A 19029-nucleotide genomic window follows, 5' to 3' on the forward strand; every position below is an offset into this window, starting at 1 on the left:
AGGTGTGTTGGTGTTGAAAACAACAAACGAGAGGCTCAACGTTTTAAAATGCCAGATATGCCTTTATTGGAAGATCTGGGGACCCTCGCCTGAAAAATAAGCCTACACGCCGAATAAGGTCCCAGATATTTCATGTTTTAACGAGGTAGCTTTTAAGGTGCAGCAGAGCTTGTGTCCAATCATCACAGTTCACAAGTATGAATTGTTGAGACTTATTCGCGTCTGGATTGCAGCAGCTGGGAAGGCTGGACCATCAGTTCTTTTTGTCCCCAAACACACCAAGGATACGATCACTATGTACATTTATACACACACCAACCAAGATACAAAGGAGGTTTCTTCTACTACAACTATTTCCATGATGGTCTTCTTTGACGTAATACATCCAGATTGCCCTCTATTCAACTTTCCAGAGATGGAATCACACCTGGAGATACACTATTCCTACTGTCTAGTTCTGAAATCATCTAGAGCAGCGTTCCTCAGCTTTGGCCATCTTGGGATGGATAGACTTCAACTCTCAGAATTCCTTGCTGATTGGGGAATTCTTGGAATTGAAGCCCACACTTCCCAAGATGGCCAAGGCTGAGAAACGCTGCTCTAAAGTAATTCTCTTCTGCAGATCCTAATGACAAAGAAACCTTTCTTCCACCTTTATTTTATGGGGGCTTAATAAAGCTTCAGAAAATAATTTGGCCCACTGCAAATCTAAATTTCTACTAGAAGATCTAGCCTGAGTTTCCCAACACTGATCTTCACCCTTGCCCCTTCACAAATCATAGCAATTTTCTCACTTCCCGGATAAATTTGATTGACATTCCACCTTCTCGGGGTGGGCCTTTCATTCTACCTGTCCCCCGAGTGATTAAAAGACCCTTCTCTGTGGAAGGCATGGCACATATAAGCAGCCTTTAGCAAACCAACCCACTTTCCAAATATTGCTCAGATGTGACGAAGAGGACGAGGAAGTTCTCGTGGTCGATCATCGCCTTGCTCAATCTCCTATTGGGATTCAAGCTCAAAATTCTAGAGATCAAGGAAGGGGTCAATCTTTGGAGCAGGGGCCTCTCCCGACTCTGCTCCACGCCATTCCCCACGAGGGCAAATGCGTTCTTGGTGGCCTCCCCTTTTCCCTCCAGGATACTTTGCAATGACACCACCAATCCACCAGGGAGACTCTCTTGTCCCCAAAGAACCTTCACGCTACTGATCACCCAGGTCCTATTTTTAGAAGAACCCATTGGAGGAAGCCAAGGGCTGGTTGCGTCCAGAAACTCAACGCTGATGGATTTTTGCTGAGTCAGTAAGGAGAGCATCATTTTTGTGAAGCAGAGAAGGGTCTGGCTTGGATCTCCGGGGCCGATTCCAACCAGGATCCAAGGCTCCTCCAGGCGAGATTTCCCCAACGGGTTGCACACGTGTCGCAGGAATGTCCCCCAGGTTGATTCTGGTTGGTTTGGGAAAAAGAGAGGAAGAGATTGGACATCTTCCTTGGGTAGATGAACGCTGTTGGGACTCAAGGCCTTGAGGTCCCTCAAAGAAAAGTGGACAGTCTCATGACAAAGTAAGACCATGGAAACAGAGACAAAGACGAATGCCAGAAAGGCTGCCAGGAAGATGGAAGGGAGGCAGTCAGATTCCTCAGGCTGCCAGGGTGGACCTTCTGAAGATCCAGGCTCTCCACACTTCTCATCTGCCTGGTCCTCAGTGTGCTTCCTAGCTCCACAACGAAGTTCTGGAAAGTTCCCGTTGTCCGTGTAACTTTCATCCTCCCTTCGTCTTTCTTGCATGTCTCCACCTTCTAGCACAGAGGAAGGAAAACAACAACGATAACAACTATCCTCAGTTTAAAAAGAAAAGCAGGATGAGATTCTTGAAATGGTTGCATTCTGAATTGAGAGGTAGGATCTCACTGCTGATCCCTCCCCTGCCAAACTCCTTCAGAAAACTCCTTGCAAGTCAATAACTAAACAATGGCACAGTGGGTAGAGTGCAGTATTGCAAGCTACTTCTGCAGCCAGCTGCCCACAATTTGGCAGTTCAAATCCCACCAGGCTCAAGGTTGACTCAGCCTTCGGTCCTTCCGAGGTGGGTCAAATGGGGACCCAAATTGTTGGGGGCAAGAGGCTGACTCTGAACCGCTTAGAGAGGGATGTAAAGCACTATAAAGCGGTATATAAGTCTCAGTGCTATTGCTAGACCCTTCAAGGAACGGGCTGTTCTAGAATTGTTCCCCGATAAGCTGGCTTTCTGGTTGCAAGATGTAGTTACATGCTTTATTTGAAAAGTCAAAGTTTTAGCATGCGCATATCCAGCTGTTCTCAACTGGTGGGAATCCAAAAATAATTCGGTGATGCTTATATGTTGACAAAAACAGTTCAAGGCCTCTTGTAGCAGGGAATCTCATAACTGAGCATCAGGATTGGAGGAAAAAAACCATCTAGCTAAAAACCAAGAAATTGCTAAGTGGCAATGGCTACTTACTGTGCGCCGAGCAATCCAACATTTCCTAAGTCAGCCTCTGTTTATAAAATTATGCTGATCATCTGACTCCTATTAAATCAAGGAGAGAAAAAAATAAGCCAAGCAGATTCCAGTAGCAGTTTCTTGCAGCCAAAGAATAAATCTTTGAAGCGTAATCTGCTTTTTTTTCCAACTTTTCAGGAATTAAAGCTCAATTATTTCTCCCGGTTGACTCCTTCCATTCCAGTTCAATGGAAGGAAAACAAAGGAAACACAATGAGTTTACACGTAAAGAATTCAGTTGAAGCCCACAAACATTTAACAACACTCTGTTAAAGGATTGTTCATGAAATAGAGTACTGGGACCACCCTTTCTGGATATTTTTGTGACATTTGTGTATGTGTATTCTGCAAGTACACAATTAGTACCTCAGGGAGAGGACCTGCACTGTACTGCAGCAGCCTTGAGAGTTTCTATTCTATTTTTTTCTTGCAGTAATTGACTTTCTTGATTTCATGATGGATTTTTTTAAAAAAAATGCCTACATGAATAAATATTATTTTGTTGGGGGGAGTTATTTCGACATACTCTAATCTCCGTCCCCGAGAACAGGAATACCACCAAATCTCCAAAAACATTATCCTTTCAGAGGCCGAGGGTGAAAAATAGCATGGTCTTCAATTAAGGCCAAAGTAGAAGAACTGGAAAATTTACTCAGCTGCTCAACTTTGCTCCAACTCACTTCCTGCTTTTCACTTCTATTCAAATCTATAATTTAATGTATTGAAGGGGTGGCAGCTATGAGAGTCTAACATTTTGACCTCTGCTTAAGTCGGACAGACTTGTCTGTGTTCACTTCTGAACAGGCATGAAGTGAATTTTTTTCATCCACGTTGCTTACTAGACACACACACACACACACACACACACACACACACACAAACACACAGACAGACAGACAGACAGGGGAGGGGAGAGAGGGAGAGCGCCAAATTAAATAAACCCTAGACAGAAATCCTGCTTGGTCCCCACTCTCAAAAGGCCTCAAATCCAGACCTCCTTAGCTTCAGTAAACTAGCAACATCCTCCTGGGGGCTTGAAGGAGGGTGAAGTTTTCAGTCAGGTCCTCCTGTGTGGATTAGGTAGGCAGGCAGATATGCTGCCTGTCCCATTAAGTCTTCACTCAGGTCCTCTCATAAAGATTATGAAGAGAGATGAGAGTTACATTACTATGATGGGGCTGTACTGTTCATTTATGGGTCTCCATACATATGTACATGTATACACACAAACACACACACACTTCATACTTTCTTAGGTAGAAATTTCTGCTTCACTGTGAGGCCTAGGCTCAAGTTCTTTGACAGCAATCTCTCTCTCTCTCTCCCTCTCTCTCTCTCTCTCTCTCTCTCTAAAGATATAAACTACTGTGCACTGTGAAGTTTTCACTCAGGTCCTCATATGAAGATGAACTAGATAAGCATAGCTATAAGCCACAGTTCTCTCCATTGTGAAGTCTTCACTCAGGTCCACTTGTTTCCCCCCCTCCCTTTTCTCTCTCTCCACCCACCCACCCCCATATAAATTTATTCTCTAACATGAAGTTTTCACTCAGGTCTTCACAGATTAAATACACAAGCTATAAACTACACTATTGTACATTAAGTCTTCACTCAGGTTCATTTTTACACACACACCAACCCCCCCATACACATACACATAAAGACATATACACTGTACAAAAATACAAAGAAATACAAACACACAAAAGACAAAAATACAAACACAAAACAGGCATACACACACACAGAGTCATGTCTTTACTTGGGTCCTCTGTCACCCCCCCTTTACATTTAAAGATAGAGATTATTTATTTTCTAATTAATTTTCTCTCAGTTCTTCCTACATCGATTAGGTAGATATCTATATAAGTTTCCATCTCCATTTCAAAACAGGCTACTGTGTATCATGAGTTTTCACTCAGGTCCATCTCTCTCTCTCTCTCTCTCTCTCCCCCCATACATAGAAAGTTCTACTGAAGACTAAAGTCTTCACTCAGGTCCTCACAGATTAAATAGGTAGGCAAAGCCATGAACCAGAGTACTATGCAATGTGAAGTCTTCACTCAGGTCCATCTCTCATCTTTCTTTCTCCTCCCCTCCCCCCTCCCTCCCCCTTCTCCCCCACTTCCTCCCCTACATAAGCCAACTATGTCTTCATATGAGAATCTGAGGAAGAAAATCTGCCTTATCACCGACTGAGCCTTTAAAAAAAAATGAAAAACCCCATTGAAACTGCCTAATTTCCCCCTAGGTTTTTAACTGCTAAGAATGGGATTTTATTGGGTAGCCTGTCCCTGAATCCTCCCTGGAATAAAGAGAGGGAGGGAAAACCCATCCTAAGCACCAAATAAAATAAACCCATCCGTCCCGGGCTGCCCACATCAATCCTCAAGGGGGTGGGACTACCTCAATCTTCCTTTGTAGCTGCTCTCCAGACCGAGGACCATGGAGGCGGAAAGTTAACTCCAGAGTTTTTCTTCCAAGTAGCAAGCTGGTTACTGTTTGTTTTCTTAACTTGTTTGAAAGTTTGGGCTTGTCTCAACTCCTCCTGGCAAACTTTCCCATGGACCTCTCACCTGTATCTAGGTAAATGTGGTTGTGGTTGTGCAACAGACATTGTTTTTCCTCCTGTGCTGCAAGTGTAGCTGCTACTTTTGTCTCTAGAGGTTAAGGCATCAGGCTAGAAATCTGGCACATGGAGTTCTGGTCCTGCCTTAGAGGCATGAAAGCCAGCTGGGTGACTTTGGGCCATTCAGCCACACTCTCAGCCAAACTCAACTCACAGGGTTGTGGCTGTGGGGAAATAATCGCAATGAAAGCCAGTTTGGTTTGGTAATTAATCTACGAGCAAAGGGAGCCATGAATCCTAGTCCCATCTTAGCCATGAAAGCTGGCTGGATGACTTTGCACCAATCGCCAGGAGACTGTGAGTTCTAGTTCTGTCTTCGCCACGAAAGCCAGCTGGTTGAAAAAGCATTGTTTTTGCCACCTTGAGTTGTTTATAAAAATAGAAAGTGGAATGTAAATTCCATTTTTTTTAAAAAAACCACTCCTGGTTTGGGCTACAATAACGATTATCATTCAGTCGCTTGGTGACTTCGTGGATAGAGCCAGGTACATTGCATGGAAGTGGTTTTCCAGCACGTTTTCTCAACTAGGCTAAATTTCTTAGCTGTCTTTTTATGTCCAGGTATCAAACCTACTTAGTTTTTCCGCTGTCCACCAGGATAGGTTGCCACTTAAAGTGAGGGCACAGTGTTAAATACAAGCGCCCATCACTCATGATACAGGGGTTTGGGGGAAAGACAAGGCATTGGTTTTTTTTTCTTTTTGCAAAAAGGAAGAAAAAAAATTGGCAACCCCAGCAGGGTATTATTCCACAGCAAGACAGGCCAAGTTTCCTCTAGAATTCCCACAGCTTAAACAAGTTTGTAACCCAGGGAAAGTTTGACAAGAGATGGGTCGCCCCACCGAGAAAAGGTAAAAGGAGAAACAAATTCTAACTTGCTCCCGTTGCCTGGGATTTGGGTTATTGCAAATAAAGGGGGAGATTTGTAGCTCAGAGTTGACATGAGAGGTCCTTGGTGCTCTCTGAGCTTGTCTGTTTTCTTGCAGGCGTTTCACCACCCAAACTAGGTTACATCATCAGTGTTTCACTACCCAAACTAGGTAGCATCACTGATGATGTTACCTAGTTTAGGTAATGAAAACGTCTAAAAGAAAAAAAAACGGTTGAAGGTTTTAGAATGCAAGCTGGATTTATACCTGGACATTCCCAAGGGTGAGCAAAATAAAAGTTGAGGCTCTGAATTGGCTTCCTGGCGGAGAACATGCTCCCTAATTAATTATCCTACATCAAGAAGGATGCTTTTCAATTTATGTATTATGAGCAAAATGAAACGAGAGGATTCCTGCATGTTTCATGACTTTAACCTCATCAGGTTAAACAAACTATATTGTTTAAGTGTAATACATGAGTTATAAATTAAATTTTTAAAAATGATTCGGTGCAGGGATGAAGAGATTCCGACACCCACAACTGAGAGAGAAGTTTATAGGGTCCACAAAAAGATTTTGAAAAAAGCATGCAACCTTTTTTATCCTTTTTTAAAATTCACTTCTAGAAATCTCCCCTGCTTCAGTCTGTCCAACTAGAAATATTTTGGGGGGGAAGGTATCTGTTTGATATCTCTTTCTCCAGAGGTAGCCAAATTTATTTGTGTCAGGTGAGGAGGAAAATCTATCAAGATCAGGAAAGGTTCAAACCAGGTCCAATTTCTCCTCGAGAGGTTTTATTTATAGCCAGCTCGGCTATAGGCTCTTGCTTGGGAAATGTCAGCCTAGAATGATGAGTTTATACTGGAATTTCCGCAATTTCTAGAATGGCTTTAAATATCAGAAGCTTGCGACACATAAACCACAGCAGATGGCTTGGTGACATGTTGGTCATCAGCCCCCAGGGGAGAGGGAGGGAAGGGGGGGAAAGTTGGGGTGAGGAGAGCACTGGACCTGAGTGAAGACTTCACAGTGCACAATACTGTGGCATATATCTATGCCTATCTATTGAAGAATGTATGTGAGGAAGACCTGACTGAAGACTTCACGGTGCACAGTAATTTGTATCTTTAAATGGAAGGGAAGGAGGGAAGAGAAGTGGACCTGAGTGAAGACTTCACAATGCGGAGAACTGAGGCTTATAGCTATGCCTCTCTGTTGAAGCTGTAAGTGAGGACCAGAGTGAAGACTTCACTCTGCAAGTGGAACTTTCTATGTATGTATGAAGGAGGGAAACACAGAGACAAATGGCTGCCCAGCCTCTTCTTAAAGACCTCCAGTGATGGAGCCCCCACAACTTCTGGAGGGAAGCCATTCCACCGATTAATTGTCCTCCCTGTCAGGAAATTCCTCTTTAGTTATAAGTTGCTTCTCTCCTTGATGAGTTTCCATCCGTTGCTTCTTGTCCTGCCTTCTGAAGGGGCTTTGGAGAATAACTTGGCCCCCTCCTCTTCTTTGGGGCAGCCCCTCAGATAGTGGGAGACTGCTGTGATGTCACACACACACACACACACACACACACACACACCAAGTCCTTCTTTTCGCTAGAGTGGACGCACCCAATTCCTGCAATCTTCTGTTTTCGCCTCCAGCCCCCTTAATCGGTAAGCAATGTGAGAAGGTTCTTGGCTTTGGGGATTTTCCCCCGGTGGGGCAAAGGGGTTGTATACACCCCACATATTCCACAACTGGACTGTCTGTGTTGAAGAATAACCGCACAACAAGGCCGGGAAGCTTCTCCCCGTTATTTTAGCCGGCCATGAACAGAAACAGGATGGTGGGGAAATAGAGGGAGACCGAAGAAAGGATGGGAGGACTTAGCAGAGGAAATGGGGTAGACTCTCCCCCTCTCCTTTTCTCTCTCTCTCTCTCCCTCTGTCCCCCTCTCCCTCACTCCTTCCCTCTCTCTTTCCTTCTCTCCCTCTCCTTCTCTCTCTCCTCCCTCTCCCTCCCTCTCTCCTTCCCTCTCTCTCACTCTCCCTACCTCTCTCTTTCCCTCTTACTCTCCCTCCCTCTCTCTTTCCCTCCCTCTCCCTTCCTCCCTCTCCCTCCCTCTCTCCATCCCTCCCACCCTCTCCCCCCTTCCTCTCTCCCTCCTTCTCTCTCCCTCCCCTACCTCCCTCCCCCATCTCATTTTCTCTTCCCCCATTTCATCCTCTGTTATCTTGCTCCACCGCCGGTTTCTTCACTCTCTGCCGCTTCCTCTTCTCACGCATGATTTGCTTTCCCCCAAATTACGCATCTTTGGTCTCCTTTCCTTTCATTTTCTTTCTTTCTCCCTTCCTTCCTCTCCGTTCAGCGCCAAAGCTCCCTCGGCTGCCCTGTCGGAGGAGAAACCCCTCTGACTCCCGTCTCTTTTCCCCCCTACCTCTGCGTTTCTCTCCTTCTCTCAGGGGGCAGCCCACCCCTTTCAGCCACCCTGGAGGCCACCGAGCCACTGCTGGGCCCGGAGCCCTTGGAGGATTATGGGTCGCTGATAAAGAAGGACCCTCGGCGTGTGGAGAAGGAATATTACAGGTACCGCTTCCATTTCCCTTGGACTCCTGAGAAGGCCTGCCAATGGAGACCAGTTTTTTTCTTTCTTTTTGACATGCTGTCTTCACTTTCGCTCAAGGCGCTAGTCCTCATTGCCGGTAGACCAGAAGCTTGCACACCCATTCTTCTCGACCTGGCTGCTCTTCCTTTGTTCTTTCCCACACATCCCTTTCGCAGTTCGATAACCGATAACGTCAAACGGTCGATGCTTTTCTCCAACCCTGCATTAGGAAATCAATGGGATTTGATTCAATTAGGAGGAGAGATCAGCCGAGGATTATGGGAGCTGTGGGAAGACCGGGGTGTTTTGTTTTGTTTCAAAAAGCAACCAAGATATAGAAATGCATTGGCATTTCTACACCTTGGCAGGAAAACAACATCTTCAAAAGTGGCTCTTGGTTCATTCAACTTGTCCATATTTTCTCTCAGTTCTGTCTCTTTCTCAACTTCCCTTCTTCTCTCCCGACCACACAATTACTGGCACTTTTGGGAGGGTTGTTTTTTAATGTCCTTTCACTTCGGCTTGCCTGCTGCCTGTCTTGAGATGGCTTTTTTTTTGCAGAAGGAAAATAAATTTGCACGTCCCCTGGAATCCTCCTGTACAGAAGAATATCTGAGGAGGCTGCCACAAAGAAGGGGAAAAGATGCAGCGGATGGAAACTGATCAAGGAGAGATATAAAATGATTTGAGTTTCCTGATTTGAGTGCAGAGAAGAGCAAAGCTGATTAGGGGACTAAAACCTACCATGTGAAGAACAGTTGCAGGAATTGGGTGTGTCTAGCCCGAGGATCTTCCAACTTGGCAAGTTTTAAGCCTTGTGGACTTCCAGCTCCCAGAATTCCTGAGCTAACATGACTGGAGGAGGAGGAATTCTGGGAGTTGAAGTCCACAAGGCTTAATCTTGCCAAATTGGAAGACCCCTGGTCTAGCCTAAGGAAGAGAAGGACCAGGGGTGACTTGATAGCATTCTTCCAGTATTTGAGGGGCTGCCATAAAGAAGAGGCAGTCAAGCTATTCTCCAAATAACCTGAAGGCAGGAGAAGAAGCAACGGATGGAAATTAATTAATCAAGGAGAGAAGCAACTTAGAACTAAGGAGGAATTTCCTGACGGTGGGAACAATTTATCCATGGAACAACTTGTCTCCAGAAGTTGTAAATGCTCCAATACTGGAAGTTCTTAAGAAGAGATTAGATAATCATTTGTCTGAAGTGGTGTAGGGTTTCCTGCCTGGTCAGGGGGTTGGACTAGAAGACCTCCAAGGTCCCTTCCAATTCTGCACTCTTGTCTTTAAAAGTCATTTGTTTCTCTCTTGATTCACCGTTTGCCTTCAGTCATTCTGAGGGGTCCCACTTTGGTTCCTTATTCTCTCTCTTCCCCAAGGACTCTCGGAAACCAACGTCTCCTCCTTGCCAGCTTCGCTGCCGTGTTGGGGAATTTCAGTTTCGGCTTCGCCTTAGTGTACACCTCGCCTGTCATACCAGCTTTGATGAAGTCTCCAGTCCCTCACTTGCAACTAACCGAGGTTACCGCTTCCTGGTTTGGGGTACGTAGGTTAAACGGAGGAATCCGGTGTCTGGATGGAAGTTGCGGCTTTTTTTCCCCTTTCTAGTCCTTAAGTGGTTTTAAAGCGAACTTGAACAAATCCATGATTTTTTTTCCCCCCTGGGAGCTTGAAGTAATCACCAAAACAACAGCAACAACAACAACAACAACAACAACGCAAAACATGCCCACAGGCTGTTGCAAATGGCTTTTAACGTGACCCAGTTCCCAAGCACCTGAAATACCATTGCCATCACGTGGTTTGTGTTTGGCCGGCATTGCAACTCTGAAAACAAGCCGTAAATAGCTCCGATAAGGTCTGTTGCAACTTTGAATGACAAAGAAGAAATTTAGAAAGGAGGAAGGGAAGCCAGCAAGCAACAGCAATAGCACTTAAGACTTACATACCGCTTCAAGGTGCTTTCACAGCCCTCCCTAAGCGGTTGACAGAGTCAGCCTCTTGCCCCCAATAATCTGGGTCCTCGTTTGACCCACCTCGGAAGGATGGAAGGATGAGTCAACCTTGAGCCGGTCAGGATCGAACTCCTGGCAGTGGGCAGAGTTTAGCTTGCAATAGCCTATTCCAACCACTGCGCCACCAGGGTTATGATCAGTGGTGGTATTCAAATGGTTTTACTCCTGGTTCTGTGGGCGTGGCTTGGTGGGCGTGGCAGGGAAAGGTTCCTGCAAAATCCCCATTCCCTCCCCACCCCACTAGCCTGCTTTCCAGCTCCGTTCTCCTGTGCAGGGCAACCAAAGGAGACCCAGCCGATCAGCTGGGACTCAATGGGAGGCAGAGAAGAGATGGGGCTGGCGGGGCCAGTCGGAGGCGGGATTGGCCGGTTCTCCGAACTACCCAACCTTTCCACTCCCGGTTCTCCAGAACCGGCTGAGTCCCACCTCTGGTTACGACCGTGCGGTCTTCCCCGTTGACCTCCCGCATTCATCTCTTTCTGTCTTCTAGTCCATCTTCACCTTAGGAGTCGCCGCAGGCGGGTTGTGCACCATGTACTTCAACGACCGCTTGGGGCGCAAGCTGAGCATCATGTTCTCCTCCATCCCTTCCGTGGCTGGGTACTTCCTGATGGCCAGCGCCCAGGAGGTCTGGATGCTCTTGGTCGGGAGGCTTCTGACGGGCTTCGCGGGAGGCGTCACCTCGGCGGCCATCCCGGTGAGTAGGGCCTCTCCCCACAAGGCCCTTCCGTGGAAGACCTGGAGATGGTGGAGATTCCTGACTTTCTTAGGGAGGGCTCAGGAGCGCTGATCTTCTGATCCAGAGGGATACAAGGCTCAGATGGGTTATTCAGTTGCCTTCCCAATTTTGTTTGTTTCTTGTCCAACTTGAGACATAATGCAAGGCAGCTGCTTTACGTCAGGGATAAAAATGTTCAGCTCATGGATTTGTATGCTAGACAAGGTCCTAAGTGGGATTTGCTTTTGGGTTTTCTCAAAGCGAGAATGCCTTTCTTGCTACACCAAAGGCTTGGCTTCCTTCCTTCCTTCCTTCCTTCCTTCCTTCCTTCCTTCCTTCCTTCCTTCCTTCCTTCCTTCCTTCCTTCCTTCCTTCCTTCCTTCCTTCCTTCCTTCCTTCCTTCCTTCTTCATTCCTTCCTTCCTTCCTTCTTTTCCTTCCTTCCCATCCCATCCCATCCCATCCCATCCATCCTTCTTCATCTCCTTCCTAAACCTATGGTTCTCTTTTCTCTTCTTCATCCCCTTCCTTCTTTTCTTCCTTCCTTTCCTCCCATCCCCATCCTTCTCTGATTTTCTCTTCTCCATCTCCTTCTTCCCTTCTCTTCTTCATCTCCTTCCCATCCCTATCCTTCTCTTTTCTTCAACTGCTTCCTTCCTTCCTTCCTTCCTTCCTTCCTTCCTTCCTTCCTTCCTTCCTTCCTTCCTTCCTTCCTTCCTTCCTTCCTTCCTCCTTCCTCCCCTCTCTTCCTTCCTTCCTTTCCTTCCTTCCTTCCTTCCTTCCTTCCTCCCTTCCTTTCCTTTCCTTTCCTTTCCTTTCCTTTCCTTTCCTTTCTTCCTTCTTTCCTTCTTCCTTCCTTCCTTCCCTTCCTTCCTTCCTTCCCTTCCCTTCCTTCCCTTCCTCTTCCTTTCCTTTCCTTTCCTTTCCTTTCCTTTCCTTTCCTTTCCTTTCCTTTCCTTCTTTCCTTTCCTTTCCTTCTTTCCTTTCTTCCTTCCTTCCTTCCCAGGATTTTTCCATTTCCCCCTTTTTTTAAAAATCCTTTTATAAATATTGACCTTTTCTTACCTCACCGCAGAAAGGCAGCGAGTATCTTGAGAAGGTTCTCATCTCTGGCTCAGAGGCACCTTGGTCCCCACAACAGAACCGCTTACTTTTCAAATCTTTCGGGCTTCTCCAGGTCTACATTTCTGAGATCTCCCACCCGGGCATCCGAGGGGCGTTGGGCTCCTGTCCTCAAATCATGGCTGTTTTGGGCGCCCTCTTCCTTTATGCTTTGGGTAAGCACTTAAGCCACCATTTCACGTTGAATTTCACATTGAATTCATGGGCTGCTCTCCCCGGCGGATCTAAGAGAGGGAACGGCCGGCCTTTTTCTTTTAGTTTTGCCCGTGTCTTTGTCTCACCGCAGGCCTCCTGGTGCCCTGGCGTTGGCTGGCCGTGGCCGGAGAAGTCCCCGTCCTTCTCATGATCTCCCTCCTCTTCTTCATGCCGGATTCGCCGCGCTTCCTGATTTCGAAGGGGAAGGAAGATGAGGCGCTGTGTGCTCTCCGCTGGCTGAGAGGCCAGGATGTGGATTATTGGTGGGAATACGAGCAGATCAAAGCCAGCGTTCAGGAGCAGGTAGGTCCACGTTAAAAAAGAAAACGGCCGGGACTTGACAAATGTATAGAATGGGGGGGCCTTGGCTTGCTTCACCCACAACCCCAAACGCTGGCCGGGTCTTGGCTCCCCAAAAGGTTTCCAGAGGTGGCCCTGTGGGGTTTAGAACTTCCTAGCGGGGTGGGGAATGGTTCCGTCCGGCCATTTTGTCTTCATGGCGGGTCCTCGGTGTTTTCTGAACTTGGTTATCCACTTGGGGACGTTTCATGACCCAGCTAGGTAACATCCTCAGTGCTGGTGAGAGTGACTTGTTCCCCGTTTGGACAGAGTAGCTCTGAGCTGGGTGGTTTTCTGGCAGACGTTTCATGACCCAGCTGGGTAATCCCATCAGTGCTAGTTTTTTTTCCTGTGCAACTGAACATAAGGCGGTAAGGACATGATTCTGGATATTTCAGTCTTTCAGTCTCTACTAGCACTGATGATGTTACCTAGTTGGGTCATGAAACGTCTCCAAGAAAACCACCAAGGACCTCACAATTCAACCCCGAGCTCCAAGCGTTCTCCTCCCTTTGACTTTCTCTGTGTTTCTCCAGAGTCAACCCATTACTTGGACGGAAATCCGCAAGCCTCACATCATCAAGCCCATCACAATTACTTTGCTGATGAGGTTCCTCCAGCAGCTGTCAGGGGTTACCCCAATCCTGGTCTATCTGCAGCTGATCTTCGACAGCACGGAAGTGATCCTGGTAAGTCGGCCCGTAGAGCAGAGGACAGCAACCTTAGTAACTTTGAAGACTTGTTGACTTCAACTCCCAGAATTCCCCAGCCGGCATGACTGGCTTGGGGAATTCTGGGAGTTAAAAAAATCCACAGGGGTTAAAGTTGCCAAGGTTGGAAACCCACCCACCCCTGCTGTAGAGAGTCGAGGACACTTTTTCAGTCTAAAACACACAAGGTGTCACCGTTTCTCATTCCATAGTTGAGATTGACCCCAAAACAGCAAAAAGAAACCACCAATTTTCACCCAATATTTTCACACCACCTATTCAAATTCTGTCTCTTCTTAACTTCAATCTCTCTGCCATCCTTTCTTATTTTTTCCTCTATGTTCAGATAAAAAAAGATGTTGAGAATCTAGATTAAAAGTGCAGAGGAGAGCAACCAGGATGGTTAGGGGACTGGAGACTAAAACATATGAAGAACAGTTACAAGAACTGGGCCAGGCTAGTCTAGGGAAGAGAAGGACCAGGGGAGACAGGAGAGCGTTCTTACAATATTTGAGGGGCTGCCCCAGAGAGGAGGAGGAAGGGGTCAAGCTATTCTCCAAGGCAGATTCCTTGTGTGTTCAATCACACTTGGCCAATAAAGAATTCTATTCTATTCTATGCTATTCTATGCTATGCTATTCTATTCTATTCTATTCTATTCTATTCTATTCTATTCTATTCTATATTCTCTTCTCTTGTCTTTTCTGTTCTATTCCTTATTCTATTCTATTCCTTATTCTCTTCTATTCCTTATTCTTTTCTTTTCTTTTCTTTTCTTTTCTTTTCTTTTCTTTTCTATTCTATTCCTTATTCTATTCTATTTTATATTCTCTTCCCTTGTCTATTCTATTCTATTCCTTATTCTATTCTACTCTACTCTACTCTACTCTACTCTACTCTACTCTACTCACTCTGTTCTGTTCTACTCTATCCTATCCTAACCTGTCCTAATCCTATGCTATATTTTCTCTTCTTTTCTAAAAAGGGCAGGTTTTAGAGGTCTTTGTATCCATGGGTCAAATAGGAAGGAAAGGAGGTGGGGGGGGGAAATACCAGGCTCATCAAGAATAGAATCCCAGAGCGGACGAACGAAAAGGATCACCCCGTTGGATCGACAGCTCCCAGCCATTCTTTTGACCTCTGCTCGCAGGCCCCTGAGTACGACGCTGTCCTCGTGGGAGGCGTCCGCTTGGCCTCGGTGCTGGTGGCGGCTTTCTCGATGGATAAAGCTGGCCGGAAGATCCTCCTCTACGTCTCCGGTATGGGTTTTGTGGTCCCTCCCTTCGACACACACACACACAGGCCCCCGTCTCTTCTTAGCAGAGGGGGGAAGCCCCTCAACGTAACGGCCACCGCCACATCCAGAATTTCCACGGCTGAGCGAGGCTCGCGCTTTAACCCCCCCCCCCGGTTTTGATCACGTGACCGTGGGGGGGAAACGCTACAGCCGTTGTAAGCACGAGGACTGTCTGTAAGCCCCTGTTCTCCATGCCGCTTCCAGCTTCAAATGGTCGCTAAACGAAAGGCTCTAAGCCGAGGACTCCCCCATAGGGGCAAGGGTGGATAATTCAGGGAGAACCTGGTTGCAGGAAGAGGTCCCTGCCTTGGTTTTGAGCTGGGGTGGGGGGGTTTTCCTTCTCTTTCTTTCTCACCTAGCCTGCCTCATGTTCGCCTCCAACCTGACCCTGGGCTGCTACATCCGCTTCATCCCTCAGCTCCTCCACAATTCCTCCACGCCGGTGGGGAACGGGACCCACGTGGCCCTTGGCGACAGCTCCATGGTGGGCCTCACGGTCATTCCTTTGGTGGGCACCATGTGCTTCATCATAGGTAGGTCAGGAAGGGTTGCGGGGAGGGCAACGTTTGGGCTCCAGGTCAACTTTCTCTGGAGCTTCTCTGGAGGGAGTAGAGTAGAGTAGAGTAGAGTAGAGTAGAGTAGAGTAGAGTAGAACAGAATAGAACAGAATAATAGAATAGAATAGAATAGAATAGAATAGAATAGAATAGAATAGAATAGAATAGAATAGAATAGAATAGAATAGAATAGAATAGAGTAGAGTAGAGTAGAGTAGAGTAGAGAGAGAAGTAGAACAGAATAGAACAGAATAATAGAATAGAATAGAATAGAATAGAATAGAATAGAATAGAATAGAATAGAATAGAATAGAATAGAATAGAAAATAGAAAATAGAAAATAGAAAATAGAAAATAGAAAATAGAAAATAGAAAATAGAAAATGAAAAAATAGAGAAAATAGAATAGAAAATAGAATAGAACAGAATAGAATAGAATAGAAAGAAAATAGAATAGAAAGAAAATAGAATAGAAAGAAAATAGAATAGAATCTAGAATCTAGAATCTGGAATTGAATAATAGAATGAGTTAGAAGGGACCTTGGAGGTCTTCTAGTCCAACCCCCTGCCTAGGCAGGAAGCCCTACACCACTTCAGACAAATGGTTATCCAATCTCTTCTTTAAAAACACCCAGTGTTGGAGTATTTACAACTTCTGGAGGCAAGGAGTTCCACGGATGAATTTTTGCTACGTGGATCTGATAGGAGATGGGATCCAAAACTTCAAGGTCTCTGAACAAATTGCTTTAAGTCAAGGACTGGCTTAATTTCCTCTCTGCTTCTGACTTTGTTTCACGGATTCTTCTGTTCTCCTTCTTCTTCTCCCAGGCTATGCCATGGGTTGGGGTCCCATCACGTGGTTGTTGATGGCAGAAGTCCTTCCCTTGAAGGCACGAGGAGTGGTCTCTGGCCTTTGTGTACTGGTGAGCTGGTTAACTGCCTTCGCCTTGACCAAAGTGTTTCTGCTGGTTAAGGTAAGAACGTGGCCAAGGTGGAACTGTAGGTTTAATCATCCATTCCTTTCATCCAGGGGACAACTAGAGCCAACCCTTCCAATTGAAGTGGAGCTGAATCATATTTGGAAAAGAGACCACTGTGAGATGCCCAGATAGCAGGCTAACGTGGGAAATCAAAACAGCCAATAGAAGAGAATATTCGTAGTAGCCCAGAACTGAACTGTGGTATCCTTGGTGCTCTCTGAGTGGGTTGTTTTCAGCTAGGTAACATCATCAGTGTTGGTTCGTTCTCCGTTTATATACAGTTTGTATACAGATAAGCAAGGATTTACACCAGACAAACAACCAAGCAGAAAACCATGCTGTTAAGGAGGAAGCTACTAAGGAGCAAATCACACCTGGTCAACCCTGGTAGGGCAAGCTGCTGTATATTAAAGAGGGAGCCAACTCCACCTTCACTAGCATCGATGGTGAAACATCTGCCAGCTCAGAGCTACTGTATATAAACAGGGAGAAAAACACACTCACTGGCCCTGATGATGTTACCTAGTTGGGTCGTGAAACGTCTGCAAGAAACTCAGCTCAGATCTACTGTGTATAAACAGGGAGAAAAATCACACTCCTTGTAACCCTGATGATGTTACCTAGTTGGGTCATGAAACGTCTACAAGAAAAACAACCCCACTCAGAGAGAACCAGGGACTCCACACCACAACTAAGCCATAATGGAGTAGGTCTCTTTTTGCTTTGCTTTGTTTTATTTTACAGTCAATGCTTTTCTCCTTTTCCCATCGGATCGTCTCATCATTTGTCCTCCTTCCCAGGAAAGATACGGCCTGGAGGTCCCCTTTTTCTTCTTCAGCGTCATCTGTGTCCTCAATCTCTTCTTCACCTACCTCATACCCGAAACCAAAGGGAAATCCTTGGAACGGATCGAGTCGTATTTCCGTACGGGGAGGAGATCATTCCTGGAATCCTTCCGGCACCAGAGGTGAGCTCCCCTACCGCCGCCGCCGCCACCTTCAGCCCAACAGTCTGGATGCTGAAAGCAGCCCCTTCCGACGGATGGACACGCAGCCTGTCGCTCTCCAAGCTGGATCACGTCTCCTCCCTCTCTCTCTCTCAAACCGACGTCAGCCGAAATGTCGTAATCCGAGCGACTGCGAGGCGTTTTGGATCTGGATCTCCTCGTTGCTGGTATCTTCCGATAGGGGCTGCCCAGCCTGGCTTTAATCCCCTTCCCAACTGCAACGTGGGGGGGAAAAATCTGACTTAACCCGGAGAGCTTGTTGTTAAGAATGGCTGATAATCGTGATTTAATGATAGTGCTGCGTAAAACATGAAGCATGTGCCTGAGAAGAGCAGGTTAGTCTTTTTAAACACACACACACACACGCATACAAACACAGATATCATATTTTTTAGGCTCGGCCCAAGAGAAGAAACTGTTCCCAGTGGAGAATTTACTTAGGGCAGTTTGAAGGCATGTATATATACACACACACTATATATTCAAAAGGTTTGTAGGTGGCTTTACTGACAGATACGTTCTATACAGCTCAAACTTCTTTGTGCGCGTGTTTCTTTCGATGTTTTCAACCTCCGTCGGCTAAAGAACCAAAAATTGGAGCTTCGTCCAATCCAAGAGCAATAGAAGAAGTGTTAGAAGCGTCTTGGGTTAAAAATTCCAGAGAATTTCCATATTTTTTTAAGCTGTTCTTCAGATCCTTCCCCTCCAAAAAATTTCCCCTTTAACAAAGAGGACTAGAAACTTAGAAGTTTTTTTTTTTAATACAGTGGAAGGAATAGAATTGAAGTTAGCACTCATCAGAGGAAATCTCTTGAAAAATGACAAAAAATGGGGTTTTTTTACATGGATTTACTCCTTTTTTTTTGAAGGGGCTTTAATTGCTCAGCTTTCAGTAAAAACACATTTTAACACCTCTTTGCACGCACACAATTGCTATTTTTTTAAAAAAGCATTAAAACCACACACCTTTTATTACCAGAGGTAGAACGGGTTTTTTTTTCTTTTATTCACTTTTATTCACACAAAAAGAAATTCCATCAGAGTCAGTTTTATAAAATGGCAGTTCAAGAGATCATTGTCTAAGAAAAATGCACTCGGTCTCTCTTCCATCTATTTCGTTGTTTTTTTCTAGTGGCCAACTTTTTTATCTTTAAGCTGGCGGAAGGAAAAGAAAAACAAATATAAAACCACTTTGAGCTGCTGATAGAATTGATCAATATCGGGTTAGAGAAGCTGCCTGTTTGAAGGAGATAAAAGTTGCCCACAACTCCAGATCTCGCCCTTGGACTACTAAGCCATGGTTTGTTAAACTCTGGTTAGCGGAATAAGCACTGTTCGGCTGAGGTTACAACCACTGGGTGTGCCGAGCTTAAAACAAAATCAAACCAACATTATTATTACCCTTCAAGGTCAAATTCGCTTTTGAGCCTTTTGAGCAAATGTAGAACTCTGCTCTTCCTTCAACGTAACCT

At 45.7% G+C, this 19029-nt stretch overlaps 2 protein-coding genes across 3 annotated transcripts; one reads left to right on the forward strand and one right to left on the reverse strand.

Annotated features, from left to right (window-relative positions):
• Nucleotides 1-45: 45 nt before the first annotated feature.
• LOC113424862 (uncharacterized) lies at nt 46-5014 on the reverse strand. Its single transcript, XM_087944114.1, has 3 exons — nt 4933-5014; nt 2485-2553; nt 46-1801 (listed from the first exon to the last, which is right to left on the reverse strand). Exons 2-3 carry the CDS (start codon nt 2504-2506, stop codon nt 912-914), a joined length of 912 nt encoding a protein of 303 aa, XP_087800240.1. The 5' UTR covers nt 2507-2553; nt 4933-5014; the 3' UTR covers nt 46-911.
• Nucleotides 4957-18095, forward strand: SLC2A6 (solute carrier family 2 member 6). Of its 2 annotated transcripts, none has more exons than XM_087944113.1 (10): nt 4957-5112; nt 10000-10162; nt 11126-11332; nt 12530-12629; nt 12761-12972; nt 13545-13697; nt 14869-14977; nt 15375-15548; nt 16400-16545; nt 17352-18095. In XM_087944113.1, exons 1-10 carry the CDS (start codon nt 5090-5092, stop codon nt 17520-17522), a joined length of 1458 nt encoding a protein of 485 aa, XP_087800239.1. In that variant the 5' UTR covers nt 4957-5089; the 3' UTR covers nt 17523-18095. The 2 variants fall into 2 exon arrangements, with proteins under 2 accessions (XP_087800239.1, XP_026542535.2); XM_026686750.2 differs by lacking the exon at nt 4957-5112 and adding an exon at nt 8310-8598.
• The last annotated feature ends 934 nt before the right edge of the window (nt 18096-19029 follow it).

The sequence above is a fragment of the Notechis scutatus genome, chromosome 15 (assembly GCF_049901735.1).
Source record: "Notechis scutatus isolate UNSWTSFEM ecotype Mainland chromosome 15, rNotScu1.2, whole genome shotgun sequence".
Lineage (NCBI taxonomy): Eukaryota > Metazoa > Chordata > Lepidosauria > Squamata > Elapidae > Notechis > Notechis scutatus.